At 48.7% G+C, this 14,955-nt stretch overlaps 1 protein-coding gene across 1 annotated transcript in view; it reads left to right on the forward strand.

The window, feature by feature from the left end:
- Positions 1 to 14,955, forward strand: part of CAMK1G (calcium/calmodulin dependent protein kinase IG) — a 29,423-nt gene that overhangs the window by 11,728 nt on the left and 2,740 nt on the right. Inside the window, exons 3-9 of the mRNA XM_013047211.2 lie at positions 3,848 to 3,976; positions 7,069 to 7,143; positions 9,599 to 9,737; positions 10,398 to 10,521; positions 11,841 to 11,916; positions 12,922 to 13,034; positions 13,791 to 13,869. Coding sequence (XP_012902665.1) covers positions 3,848 to 3,976; positions 7,069 to 7,143; positions 9,599 to 9,737; positions 10,398 to 10,521; positions 11,841 to 11,916; positions 12,922 to 13,034; positions 13,791 to 13,869 — 735 coding nt within the window. The remainder of the gene's footprint in view (positions 1 to 3,847; positions 3,977 to 7,068; positions 7,144 to 9,598; positions 9,738 to 10,397; positions 10,522 to 11,840; positions 11,917 to 12,921; positions 13,035 to 13,790; positions 13,870 to 14,955) is intronic.

Genomic DNA, 14,955 nt, shown 5'->3' on the forward strand with positions numbered 1-14,955 from the left:
CAGAGCTCTCCCTGCTCAGGCAAGTTTCAGGGTCTGAGCCCCCCAGGAGGATCTCGGCACTGGTGCTGGTCATCATAGTGTTGGCCCTCCATCAAGGACCCTTGCCAAGATGGGGGTGGCTAGAGGGGAGTTTTGGCAGGAGAGAGGGATAAGACTCATGTGTGAATCAGAAATGATTTGCTAAGAATCCCAAAAACCAAGAGAAGGACGGGAGGATGCCCAGGTTGACAGGCGCTTATTCATGCTCTGCTCAGACGTGGGTTGTGGGATTGGCAGCAGCCAGACACTTGCTGCTCTCGTGGAGCTCAGCCACAGAGGTCCTCAACCTGGAGGGACATCAGAGTCACCGGGGGTGCTTAGCTCTCTAACTTGCAACTGTGAAAATACCTAAGTTAAAAAAAAGAATAAGTGAAACAATAGTACCTGAACCACCAATATACTCACCACCTCAATTCAACAATCGTTGACATTTCACTATATTTGTTTTACATACACACGTCTCACACACACACACACGGACTTCCCTGAACAACTTGTAAACAGTTGCAAACACCATGACATGTCACCTTGGAATCCTTCTGTCTGCGTCTCCTAAAAATAACGGCATTTTCTTCTATATGCACAATGGCACTGCTGCACTCAAGAGAGTTAATAAGTGTTCCCTAGTCGCATTTTAGCCTATGTAGGTCCTCCCAACCCACAAAAAAATACAGATTCCCAGTCCCAGACCTACTGCCCTGGAATTTGAGGAAGGGGACGGGGGCAGGGCGGGGCAGCCAGGAATCTCTATTTTACATGCTTTCAGTTGCTCTAACCTACCCAGCCCCGCCCTGATACGGGGAACTGAGGGGACAAGACAGGGAAGGGCAGGTGACCCTGCTGCAACAGTTGAACAAAAGCTAAAGAGTAGGCACCCCTGCAGTGCCCAGGAGTGGGCCGCGAGAGCCCAGGCTGCAGACCCCATGTCGTTACTAAGGGGAGGTGCTGAATGGAAGGGAGCAGTGGGCAGAGCAGACTCCCCTGAACAAGATGTCCCAGAATCTCAGGACAAAGGCTCCTTCTCTGTAGCCCTCAGCTCTTCTGGAACAACCCACCAGGGAGAGAAGGCTTTTACTGACTCTGCCCGGAGGTCACCCACAGTTCCAGGGCCGTACGGGAGGGAGACTGGGCAGAGCTAGTCTGTAGCCGGGGGAATGTCACCCGCTGCCAGCCCGCCTCCTTCCACTGGCAGAAAGAGGCTTTTCTCCTCGAACCTCCGTCACCTCTCCCAGCAAGCGGGGAGAGCTTCTCAGAGCAGGAAAGGCAGACCAAGTTCTATGGTAGCAAAGCACTCCTGGCTCTAGAGGTTCTACCTGTCTTGCCTTCTGACCCCAGCAACCTTAACTGCTCAAAACTAGCTCTCCACTCCCTCTGCTCCCCAGTCTGACCAACAGCACAATTAAGTCTTATAATTGATCTCCCCTGCCCCACCGCATGTGCCACATGCAACACACACACACACACACTCGCTCGCACTCGCACTATACAAAGCAGCCTGAGGCAGAAGGGCAATAGCACCATTTCGAATTGCCGTGACACTGCACAACTCCAGGCGGCACCGTTCACACACACACACTGCAATATAAATGACACCCCCAGGAAGGTCTCAATTTGATCTCATTCCACAAGAGGACCCAGGGTGGGTGTCAGCTTTGAAATGGGGGGGCCACCTATGTGTACAGGCGAAAGGGGGGGACTCTGAAAGTGGGTCCCGGAAAGTCACAGCCGGCAGGAACCTTGAAGGCTGTGTGGTTCACTTCTCTCCTTTCACACTAGGGAAAGTGGGATCTGCAGATGAGTAGAACACACGGCTAATCCCAGGCCAGACTTCTCCCACAACCAGCCTTCCAGGCTTCCATCCAGCCATCCACCACACACTTCTTTAGCATTTTCCGTATGTGATCAGGCAGAGGACCAGGTTCTCCCGCACATTCATGACTCTCCTCCCACTTGTTCCCTGTCTCACAGTTCACAAATGGTGCTGGGCCCCAGTAGCCCCATCCCGCCCTGCTCTCCTGTGCCTCCGTGCTAGTCCCTCTCACCCCCGCCTGGGACAGCCATTCCAGCTCTTCACTGGGCTGACTCCCATTCACCCCGTAAAACTGGGTTCAGGGTGCTCTGAAGCCCGAAGCCTGGGAATTAATTACGTGCTTCTTAGCTACGCCAAGCGACCACATTGTACACACTAGGAAACAAGCGCCCTTGTTTCCAGCTTGCTATCTGCTGGGGAGAAGTGTTGTGATAATTATTGTATGAAGATGTGCAGTGGCTCCACGGTGACCAGCATCTGCTGATAGCAGAGCCGAGCAGAGACCCTGTCTGCAGCGTTCATTGTCTGTGGTCTCCCAACACCCCCTGCCTCTCCGTCCGTGTCCATCTCACACACCAGACTCTGCGCTAGACTGATACTCAGCCGAGGGCTAGCGCAGAGGGTCTGTCAGCTGAACAAGCATTCACTGAGTGCATAATAACAAGTTTTACATCAAATGTTAATGGTTCATTTGTCTGTGTTCCTCACTTGTCTACAGGCCTTGTAAGACCCGAAACACTTACCTTTTTATCTCCAGTGTCTGACTCAGTAGGTGCTCAATAAATCTTGATTGAAGGGATGAGTGAAGGAATGAATAACGGATAGAGGAAGCTCTGAAGGCTCTGATTAACTCAGCTGAGTGCAGCTGGGGGAAACAGGAAGCTCAGACCCAGGAAACACCAAGTATTTTCTAATGCAGATTCTCAAAGTCCTTGCACAAGCTTTACTGCTATTGGGCCTCCATTCTAGAATCCCCAGATGGCCTGGGAGAGGATGGTTCAGCTGTTTCCTCCCTTACACGCTATGGCCTCTTGTCACTACCAGGTGTCCTCCCTGATGGTATTCAAATAATAATAGTGATAACAATAATAGTGTCTGACACACGCAGTATACCAGATGTCAGCAATGCTTTTAAGCACTTTACATATGTGAATTCATTTAGTCTTCTAAACAACCCTGTGAATCAGCTACTATTGACACTCCCCCTTTTCAGATCAAGAAACTGGGTTTATAGAAGTTAAGTGACTTGTCACCCGCAAAGCTGAGGTCCTCACTTATGGACACTTGGGCTCCAGCAACCACTGCTAGCTAACTACAGCTCCAGCTCCAGCCTGGTCTCGGAGTCCCTTTAAAAAACAAAACAAAACGAAATAACGCTGTTCTTTGGAATCTTACCCTGTGTTTCCATTGGATTCCAGCTTCTCCATCTTCAGGAAACCTGCCCAGAGCTGCTGGGGTCTTGTCTTTCTTTCTCACAGATCCTACTAAATGAGAGGGTACTCAGCTCCCCTTAGGATCTGATAATGAGTTCAGGGTAATTATCACCATCGAAAACAGAGATTGGAGTTTTTTTCCATCCCTGCCTGAGCCCTGTCCCCAGTGCTAACTCCAGCTGCCTTTCCAGTGTGCCACACTCCACCGTGCTGGAACAAGCAAAGTAAATTGGCTCTGCAGTGGCCCCTTTTTAATGGTTTGGCCAGATGGAAATTTCTCCATAACCAAAGCCGAGTCCCTGGGAGTCCTTCGCAAATTATAGGATCAGGAAATAGCACCCGGCTAGTCTCTGTGTCTGTAGTCGAAACTTTTTTCCTTCTAGAAAGAAAGGACCCAGGGCTTGTCGGATGGGCTCTGCCCTCGATACAGCTCCTCAGGTCCCCACAGTAACAATGGAAACTAATTACCAGCCCCGCCATCTTTCAACTGCCCCTCGGTTTTGCTTCTGACAGTGTTCCCGAGCCAGCCAGTACTAATTGTTATTTCTTGGTGTCTTCTACTTAGAGGAGCTTTTTCAGAAGTTTTCCTGGTGAAGCAAAGGCTGACAGGGAAGCTCTTTGCCCTGAAGTGCATCAAGAAGTCACCTGCCTTCCGGGACAGCAGTCTGGAGAATGAGATTGCTGTGTTGAAAAAGTGAGTGGGTCCTAGTATTGGCCGGGTACAACTGTGGGATCACAACATTTCCTTCACAAATTACCTTCGAGAAGGACTGAAGCTGATTTCCACACCTAAAGGCGTTGCTTTCTTTCATCGCTTTGATGGGTCCGTTTGATCAGTCGGCTACGTTTAGCCAGACAGGTGTCTTGGCTGATTTTGGAGGGGGAGGGGTGGGCATGGTGGGAAAGGCATACAGCAAATTGATTAGCAAACCAGCTGGCGCCAGACCTGGTTTGTGCATGTACACCAGAGAGTAATTAGCTAGAAGGCACAAAAATCAATTGAGGGCCAATACCAGGAAGAATCAGTAATTAAGGAAGCAGAATAAGATTTGGAAATTAGCCTGGATTGTACCAAAGCAAATGTAGGTTCAGCACCCAACCGTCACAACGGAGGCCACACTAACAAACCATCAAATGGTAACAGCAGGACCCATATAATAAAGCCTTGTGGTACCCCGTGGTGTGCCAAAAGTGTATTGGGCATCAGGAGCACAAGAATAAGGCTGCTAAAATCCCTTACCTTCAGAAGCTCACATTTTCTGGGCATGGACAGAAGTGCCCATAACAAATTCTAATCCCACTGAGCATGAGCCAGCGGTAGCAGAAGGCAAAGTCTAGAGAAGACAGATTTGTTTTGCCTACATTTTTAAAAAAATAAGTATGGGGTATTAGGTACATTTTCAAAGAAAAGAAACCTTGATAGATGAGAAGAATTTGATGGAGACAGAAGAGACAATGCAGAAAGGGAAGTCAGGCTGAGGGTAACATAAACTTTAACATAGAACTGTGAAAGTACAGAGGATGTTAGGGAAGAGTCAGTGTTGGGACCCCCTGAGCTTAGAGTGAGGACCATCAAGGGGCAGGAGATGGAATCAAATGAGACCTGATGATGAAAGGTCTTGGATACCATGATAAAGAGCGCTGACTCTACTCTGTGGGCAAAGAAAAGTCATCAAAGGATTTTAAGGAAAGGCTCACATGATCAGATTTCTATTTTAGAGCCATTCCTCTTAAGGATGGTGTAACATGGATTTGATGAGCGCCTAGAGAATGGGAGACCAATTCTAACACTTCCTCAATAATCTCCACAAAGAATGAGGAGACAAGAGAAAAGTATTAAAAATGATGCAGGTGGCTCAGTTGGTTAAGCGTCTGCTTCTTGATTTCGGCAGGTCATGGTCTCCTGGGTTGTGGGATTGAGCCCCATGTTGGGCTCTATACTTGGCATGGAGTCCACTTGAGCCTCTCTCCCTCTGTCCCTCCTACCCCACCCCCCAAAGAAATAAGTCTATTAAAGAAAAAAATGAAGTCGAGATTGAGCAATTCAGTGGATAGTGATATCATTGCTTGGGAAAGGAAACCAAAAGGAGGTGTAGGCTTGGAGGAAATAGAAGGACATTTGCTGGAACATATTGAATCTATGTATTCCCCAGTCACTACAGGGAGGGTGCTGGGGATACCAGTTTGGGCTCCAGGGAAGTTAGAGCCGAGGCAGATTGTGAACTCATTGAGAGTAAGGACTATGGTGGTCCTGCTTACCACTGCATTTATCAGCATCCCTAACAGCACAGGTGCCCCATCAGTATCTATTTGTAATGAACCATTGATAAACTACGTTAGCATTGTCGGCTAGTGAGTGTGGTTGAATCCATCAGGTAACCACTGTAACAGGTCTTTAATTTTTAGAAATTAAACTTAAACATGATAGCTACTGTTTATTATGTGTTTGCTATTCCCCAGGCACTGTGCTTAGCAGTTTACATGCATTCTCTCTTTCAATCTTGATATAACCCTATGAGAGAGATGGACTTTACAGACCAAAAAGTGGGCTTTAGAATATTTGAGAAAGCCAGCCAAAGTCACCCAGTTCCTGAGTACCTTAGCTAGATCCGCACTCAAGCCCAAGTGACCTTAGAGTCCAAGTTCTTCACCCATGTGCTACACAGCCATGAGTTAAACTTCCTAGAAATGTTTCTCCTGGGGCACCTGGATGGCTTAGTCAGTAAGCATCTGCCTTTGGCTCAGGTCATGATCCCAGGGTCCTAGGATCGAGCCCCATATCGGGCCCCCTGCTCAGTGGGGAGCCTGCTTCTCCCTCTCCCACTCCTCCTGCTTGTGTTCCTCTCTCGCTGTGCCTCTCTCTATCAAATAAATAAATAAAATCTTTTTAAAAAAGAAAAAAAAAATGTTCCTCCTGGAAAGGCATGCATAGAATTGCTGCCTACGAGGCCAAGCCCCGGTTAATATGATTATTCTGCTTGTCTTAGCCCTTGAGTAATCCCAGGCAGAGGGAATCTAGAGCAAATTTTCCCAAACACAGTGCTACTGATATATTAGCCGAGATAATTCTTTACTGGGTTGGGGAGCTATTCTGTGTGCATTGTAAGATGTTTACCAGCATTCCCACCTCTACCCACTAGATGCCAGTTAGCACCTCCCTCCTCCCCAGTCACAACCACAAAAATGTCTCTAGATATTGCCAAATATCTCCCGGGGGTCAAAAGAGCCCCTGGTTGAGAATTACTGATCCACAACATCTCACAGAGCTGACCCCAGAAATCAGCACCTTCCTTGCTCCTCACAATATTCTGGAATAATAATTTTACAAAAACTCCTTCCATGGTCACCCATGAGGAGGCTTAGCTAACCTGATTCTCTTCTGTTGCAGTCTGCCTTCTTCAAGGATGTCTCTGAAGGAGATCCAATACCCATTTTGTAAAATAATTTCATTTGGGGTGTGTTCGTAGCCTTCTTCGGTTCTTTTAACTTTCTCTTTTGGTAAAGTCTAAAGAGATTTCTGGGGAAGTGACAAAATGTCGGTTCCCTGAAGGCAGGATGATCAATTATCCATTCAAAAATAGGGATTGAATACAACCTTGGGATCTTTTCTCTAGGATTTCTTTGTGACTGCTTTTTTATTGAGAAGGCTTCACAAGGATCTGCTCTTCCTAAACGTTGTCATCAGAAGTCTCTAACAGAAGTAAAAGTCCGGTGGGCTGGGTGTCCATTCCTTGTCTGACCCCCTACACCACATACCACTCACCATGAGCCTTGGTGTCCCCCCAGGATCAAGCATGAAAACATCGTGACTCTAGAGGACATCTACGAGAGCTCCACTCACTACTACCTGGTCATGCAGCTGTAAGTGAAAGGTGACCCACTTCCTCCACAGGTGTCTTGGGGGCCTGGGAGGCCTAGAGGTGGGAGTATGGGGATTCAAAAGATAAGATCAAAAATTAGCTAAAGAAGCTCTCAAATGCCAAGAGTTCTCTCAGGCTAAGTATGCTTCTGGTCACAAACATGTTCTGTGTGGACTGAGGGGTAAATCTAGGACTGATGATTGAAATGGTCTGTACCAGTACAGCCTTACCAGTTATTAAAAAATATTTTCTACAAGTCAGTGAGTAGCTGTGACTCCATCTCATTCATTTACCCCTGCTGTCCCAGTCACCCCCGTCAGCCTTTCTGGGATAACCCCAGAAACAACCCCACAGCTGAAGGGATATGCCTGGCATGGCAGGGCACCTCCAGAACCCTTCTCTGGCACCATGGCTTGAGTCCATTTTGACCAGTCTGTCTGTGTCCATCACACTGAATATTAAGTGTCTTAATGCCAGGGCACCTGGGTGGCTCAGTCGGCTAAACGGGCGACTCTTAATTTCCGCTCAGGTCATGTTCTCGGGGTCCCGGGATCAGGCCCCCTCACTGGGCTTCATGCTCAGCAGGGAGTCTGCTTGAGGATTCCCTCTCTCCCTCTCCCTCTGCTCCTCCCCCTGCTTGCTCATGCTCTCTCTCTCTCCCCCTAATAAATAAATCTTTAAAAAAGAAATAAAAATAAATGTCTTAATGCCACTCCAGGGTAAAATTACTGTGGGATTAGAAACCATAGGTACCTAGATTTCAATTTGATATTTAAAGAAAAGACCTTCTCGAAAGAGATCCATTCAATGTTAAAACAAGCTGTGACCGTGTGTGTGCCCATCTGTGGGACAGAGATGGCACCTCACTAGAAAAGTCTGCACATCCCCATCACGTATAAATAGGAGTTCTGCCTGGGGGTGAATGCTGTAGGCATTGGTTGGTGCTTCTGAGGGCTCAGCCTTGGACTCAAAGAAACTTCTATTTATAAAGTACACACACACACACACATACACACACACCACTCTGCAATCTCTGTAGCAAGATGCAGTATTTTTGACCAACAGGCTTATTCCTCAGATACTCAGATGAGCTAACTCAGGCCTAAGCAGCCTTTTAACTCCTCAGCTCACCTGAGGCGCAGTGACTAGAGGGAGCAGGTGGTCAAGGGAGTGTGGTGAGGGGAGGCAGGGAGGCAGAACAGCACTAATAAGTGAGCAGGGACCATGTGGCACCTTAATGAGGCCAGTTCAACAGGATTAGCCCACATTGAGACAGTAGGGGAGGCAGGGAAGCAGGCAGATTGAGCTATCCCCAAAGAGTGGCAAAGCCGATGAGAGTACCAGCGCTAGGACCCAAGCTGTTCCAAGTCAGGAATTCCACCTTGTGCATCAAGACTATCTTTCCCCTGGGCCTCTAGCTCCTATGGCAGAGCCCAGAGCTTTCGATAGAAACAAAGGAGTAGGGTGGTAAGCCTTTTGATTAGAGAAATTCTCCTTCTTCTTTACCGCATGGTCCTATCACACGCGCATGTCCGTAGCCAGTGTCCCAGGACAGTGAGAAGGGGTCCAGGCCTGTGACAGAACTGGAGGCCCTGGTTCATGGTTGACATAGGCTGAAAGGTTTGCCTGGAGAGGGCCTCAGCGGAGCCTTTCGCTGCCTTCACATACTGGAAACGATTCACGTGAAAGGTTGGTATTCTTGTTCTGTGTGGCCCCGTGGGCAGACGCCGTATCCTCGGGTAGAAACTGCAAGCAGTGGATTCCATCATAATATAGAGAAATACTGAGAAGGTGGTGAAAGATAAAGCAGTCTTTCTTAGGAGGTAGTGAGTGGTCTCCCTCTGTGGTGTTCCACTATGGACTACAGAACTTTTTTGCCAAAGCAGTGTAGATGGCATTCAAGAGACAGGGGCAGACTGGATCTTAAAGCCTCTGAGTCCTAAGGTGCCATACCACTAGAGTCTCCAAATACTGCTACAGCTCCGTCCATGATTCCGGCTTTAGGTAGCCCAGCTTTCCACGACGAGAAAAGAAATCCCGACACAAGCACAGTTGATCTCCTTTGTACACCATCTCTGTCCTGCGTTGGCCTGATTTCAGTCTCACCTCTCCTTTTCATCATGATTCCCTGGGCCCTAGGGCCAGGAGTATAGGCAGCTAAGAATGTGTTCACAAAGGGATTATGGGCTACTTGCTTGACTCTAACCAGGAGCATTTTGCATTTTAAGGAAGGGTCCAGGGAGAGGGCAATGGTTGGCTCGAAGAAATGACACCCTCTTGATAGTACTCCAACACCCAAAGGAGTTATTCTCAGACTAAAGTAAACCTCCCTGCCCAGGCCATGGGCACCTGCCTCTTCCACCACAGCTGTATCTTCATGGCTACAGAGCAACACACTTATGTCCCTTTGACCTGAAATAAGACCTGGATTCCTGCGCTTGCCCCTATGCCCACAGTGTTTCTGGCGGGGAACTCTTTGACCGGATCCTGGAGCGGGGTGTCTACACAGAGAAGGATGCAAGCCTGGTGATCCAGCAGGTCTTGTCAGCAGTGAAATACCTCCACGAGAATGGCATCGTCCACAGAGACTTAAAGGTGCCAAAGTGGGAGCCCTCAGTGGGACACAGAGAATGACCCTTTAGGAAGCTTGCCTGGGTCATGGGCAGCCTAAGCCTTGTAAAATGAGAGGGTAGGAGCAGTAGAATCCTAAGGTCCCTTCTGCCCTCAGATTCCTTAAACAAAACTTAAATGACTGAAAAATCATTGCTAAGTTTCATCTCAGCCTTTTCCTGAACTTTCCATGGGGCCTCACCCTAGCAGGATACTAAGATAATCCACATGTTTCTCAAACCTAGCCACAGTCAAAATAAAATGTAAGAAATACTTAATGGGGGGTGTCAATGTTGCACCAAGCATGTACTAGACTTTAGAGAAATCAGAGACAATTAACCATGGTTTGATCCCCTCAAGAAACAGTCTTAGGGTAGTTGGGGATGCGGGGAGGGTGGGTGTAGTAACTTAATGGCTAGAAAGCTGACCAACATGAGGGCCATGAGCAAAATACAGAGTGATTGGATATGGAGTAGGGGGCTGTAGGTAGGAGGAAGGAGGAAAGAACTGGGGGAGATGAGCCTGACCTTGAAGTCAGAAGCCCAGAGCACAGCTTCCTAAGAAATTATATATCAGGAGATGAAAAGAAATCTGTATTTCAGATGATTATATCCTACATTACATGGTATCACTCTTCTCCCACAGCCTGAAAACTTGCTATACCTAACCCCTGAAGAGAACTCTAAGATCATGATCACAGACTTTGGTCTGTCCAAGATGGAACAGAGTGGAGTCATGTCCACTGCCTGTGGGACCCCAGGCTATGTGGGTGAGTCTGGGAGGAGGACAAAGGTTGACCAGTTGGCTGTGTTCAACCTCATGGATATTATTTCATGGGGAGGGGTGGTTATCGGGAGACAGGGTTCAACTTCAAAGGCAACCCAAGTAGAGCATTAACTATGAGGTTTAGGGTAGATCATGTATCTCTGGAACTACCCCTCCTGCTCCCAAACCCTGCATCTTTAGAGACAGCCTACCCCTGAGCCATCCCACAGCCCCTGCCTATACTTAGCTATCATTTTTGCAGACAGACATCCTGCTTTGTCTTTCTGGCTAGACGAGGGGCAGAGACAAGAGCATAAAACCAGAGATGGTTAGATTGCCGAGAGGTTGACACTAGGCACCCCTTTTCCTTTCTCCCATGCCCAGAAGAGACCTCAGGGCCCCCGTTGTTAGTATCCTGGAGGAATAGTGTTGAGTTTGAAGCTGAGGAACCCAGGTGTGCTCCCCCAAATATATTCCCTAAGAAACTGGTAGAGATGGGGCCTCCTCCCTAAACAGGAGGCTTTGAAGGTCCCCCCAAAAGTAAAAGTCATCAAGTTACCAGGTGAAAACATTCCTGAGATCCATGGAGAGAAAACTAATAATCAGAGCATCCCCTCCTGTCTACTTCCCTCTTAGCCACTCATCACCTGGTTGAGGATGGCACACAGAAAGGTTACCTCTAGCATAATAGAGGAAATTCCTACTCTTACCCTCAAAAAGAGGTCAGTCAGTAGGTGTTGAGTCCTACCAAGTACAAAGCCCTGGTATCTGGGATGAATTCAGAAGATAACTCTCTACTCTCCCAGTCAGGGGAAGACATGGCTTGTTTTCTCATGGAGCTCTTGATCTGATACAGCAGAAGTTAACCTGAGATGGATGGACAGTTATCACTTCCCTCTAAGAGCTCCTCATTTGATGTGGAAGACTCTGTCTCTTCCCTTAGGGAGATCCCAGTCTAGTGGGAGAGACTGCCTCTACTTTACATATGTCCCTGTCTGAACAGAGACACACAGCCCCAGCCCTGGGACACACTATCTGCATGGAGAGACAAAGACCTGCCTTCAGAGAGTACTCAGTCTGATGGGAGAGATGTAGCCCCGGTCTGATGTAAGAGTCATGGGAACCTTCCAGGCTGACGGAGGAAGATTCAGGATGATGGGAGCGCCCCAGTCCCTGCCCTGGGAACGTTTTCATTCTTACAGAAACACCACCATCCCAGGAGCTTCCTAGTCTGCTCCTCTAATCCTCTTCCTGACCTTTGACCCCCACCCCTCAGCCCTCTCTTCTTGTTCCATCCCTGACTCTACCTTTCATTTGCTGTAGCTCCGGAAGTGTTGGCCCAGAAACCCTACAGCAAGGCTGTGGATTGCTGGTCCATTGGCGTCATCACTTACATATTGTGAGTAGAAGCCTGCATTGGCTCAGTTCCTGGGAAATCTCAGAACAGCTCATCCTTTTTTTCCCCTCCCCTATCTTAGCTCCTCAATCCACCTTCAAAGCGTGTGCGTGTACACATGTGCATCCACATACATACACACACACACGCGCACACCCACACACTCACACTTACCATGCACACAGCTCCAAAGGTTTCCGTCCTGGTCTCCACCAGGTTATTACAATAGAGCTCAGTGTGAACCCACTGTTCAGCCATATGGTTCTGTCTCTTCCTGCACCCCACCCCCATTTAGTCTCTATAACTGTGTTGAGTCCTGCTCGATGGAACAAGCAGTGAAGAAAGGAAAGGTCAAGCCAAGCTTAGAAGCCAAGTGGGCACAATGTTCCCATCTCAGATTGGGCAAGTCAGCCCAAGGCAAAGTGATGGCCTGAATGAACCGGGTCATGGTTCCTGTTCACATTGTCTTGGCCTCTCCTTTCCAGACCTATTCATCACCCTCCCCCACCATCCCTCCTCACCTCCAGATGACTCTGCTCTTAGGAAAATACCATATCTGTCCCTTAGCAGGGACTCAACTCTTTATTTACTAACCTTATGTTGAATAACTACTCTCATTTATTCGTGTACTCAACAAAAATTCATTGACCGTCTCTTCTGCGCTAATCACTGATGTAGGTACTAAAGAATAAAGAACAAAATAACCTTAAAAATCCCTCACAAAACGTACATTCAAGCAGGTGTTCTGTTATCTCTCTTAAAGGTATTTTATACATTCTCTAAGTGTCAGGGAGGTATAGCAGGGGCAGTGTGCCTTTGGGGGGGAATAACGCACAAAGGGGCCCTCCAGAGTTGCTTGATGGGGCCTGCATCATTCCAGAGTCAGGCAGATCCTGTTCCTGCTGCTGGCTGGGGGTCCTGTTTCCTGCCTGTGATCCACAGTGGAGGCCGGGCAGAGGGGAGAGACTGGGGTTGTTAGCAGCATAGCTCCTTCCTGTTTCACTGCAGGTTGTGTGGGTATCCCCCCTTCTATGAAGAAACGGAGTCGAAGCTCTTCGAGAAGATCAAGGAGGGCTACTATGAATTTGAGTCTCCATTCTGGGATGACATTTCTGAGTCAGGTAAGGCTAGCAGGTGTGAAGGACAAGACAACAGGCTCAAGGCAAAGGCTGCCAAGAGAAAAAGAGCTTAAGAGCGGATGACAGGCCTGGCTCTTGAAAGTCCCCTGGGAATCTTCTAGAACAGGCTGCCAAGGAGAGTGGAGAAATCTTCATCTGGCTCAAAGGCCAAATAAATTTATCCGCATCTCAGGTTCATGCTTTTGTTTTCCTGGAGACAGAACCACAGGATGCAAGGAGAGGGGGGCGGAGTGCGGGGGAGTTTAGATGAGGAGCCAGGAGGGCAGAGCCTGCCCAAGGGAGTGTTCCAGGCACGCGTGGCAAAACCAAGGCCAAGTTTTGCCTTTATTATATAACCAGACTGAGAGCCTGTGACATCTGCGTGTGTGAGAGGAGGCAGTCGTTACAAGTCATTGGGTCCATTAAGTGGAGATCCGTGGAGGCCTGCGGCTGCACTCACGTGTGCCCACTCGTGGCTGCCGGCGCCTGGATGGTGCAAAGGCAGACCCCCGCGACCTGCAGACACAGCGGGGCCTCATGAGAAGAGCTGTATCTGCTGCCATGGAGAGTCTCTCTTTGGTGGTTTATGGTGGGCTGCTGTTAGGTGGTTTGGATTTTTTTTTTCTCTTTTAAGAGTCTTAAAATTGCCTCTTTGGAAGATTAGCTAAGGATGCATTCTCTGCCACCCACCAGCCCGGAAGTGAGTTTCCATCAGTCATGAAACCTGGTCCCTATTGTGTCTTTGATTGCTCCCCTTAGCTAAGGATTTTATTTGCCACCTGCTGGAGAAGGACCCGAATGAACGGTACACCTGTGAGAAGGCCTTGAGGCACCCGTGGTGAGTGAGGGTGGGCTGAGCTCCGGCCCCTAGCCTGGTGGTTCCCCAGAGACCATGATGACTCATTCAAGGGGTGTTTCCCAAGAGTCAGCTTCCCTGAGCTCTCTGCTTTGCAGCACGCAAGGAGCGCAGACACCTGTGTCTGGTCCAGCTAGAGGTGCAGACAGCATTTAAGGAAGTGGGTTCTGACCCCAGAGTGGCTACTGTGTCACTAGTCAAGGCTAGGAGACAGACGCAGCCAGGAACTGTTACCAGTACTAGGATGCAGAACTCAGGCTCCAGGAGTAGGTAGCTCTGCCCTGTCCTGGAGAGCATCATTTCACTGTGGGTCAAAACCTACTCTAAGTGAGGCGATTGGCGAAGAATCACAAAGGAGCCGATCAGTAAAGTGAGCATGCTCTACCCCTTGTTCATGCTTCAGCCCTGCTCAGGATTCGTGATAATGCCCCACCTGCTGCCATAGCAAGCCTAGGTTCCTCTGCCTCTTCACATGTTCCCTGATCTGGCCTGACCCTTTACCTCCACCTGCATTTCCCCAAAGTCCCAACATACCTTCTCTGTTCTAGAAAGGCCTCAAAGCTCTCTTTCTCTTCCTGCCCTCTCCTACTCCCTATCCCAAGCTCTTTCCAACCTATACCTTGGGTCACACCATTTTTACCACCTAGAATGTCCTGCCTCTTGCCTTGTATGCAGCATGCCTCAGGATCCAGAGCAGTTTCTGCCCTGCCTGAAGCCCTGGGTCCTGCAGGCCAGGCTCACCTCCTTACCTCCCTCTGGCAATTACACAGATTACCATGAACTACTCGAGTTCGTGGCATGGAACAAGGTTCCACAGCTCCACTGGAAGACCCCAGGGATGAGGGTCCCATCTGTTACTACTCTGTGTCCCTAGTACCTAGAAAGTCCTGGGCCATGTAATGGCAAGTATCTGAGGAGCACGTAGAGATGGATGATCAGGAAGAAGGTGGCCTGTATTAGGAGGCCTCACTGATGAAGTCTTCCTGGAGGAGGTGTGTTCTGAGGAAAGTTTTGAGCTAAGTATCCTCTGACACAGGACCCAGAAAGCCTATTCTCCAAGAAGCCAGA

Source organism: Mustela putorius, unplaced genomic scaffold, assembly GCF_011764305.1.
Source record: "Mustela putorius furo isolate JIRA1106 unplaced genomic scaffold, ASM1176430v1.1 tig00001012_pilon_pilon_pilon, whole genome shotgun sequence".
Lineage (NCBI taxonomy): Eukaryota > Metazoa > Chordata > Mammalia > Carnivora > Mustelidae > Mustela > Mustela putorius.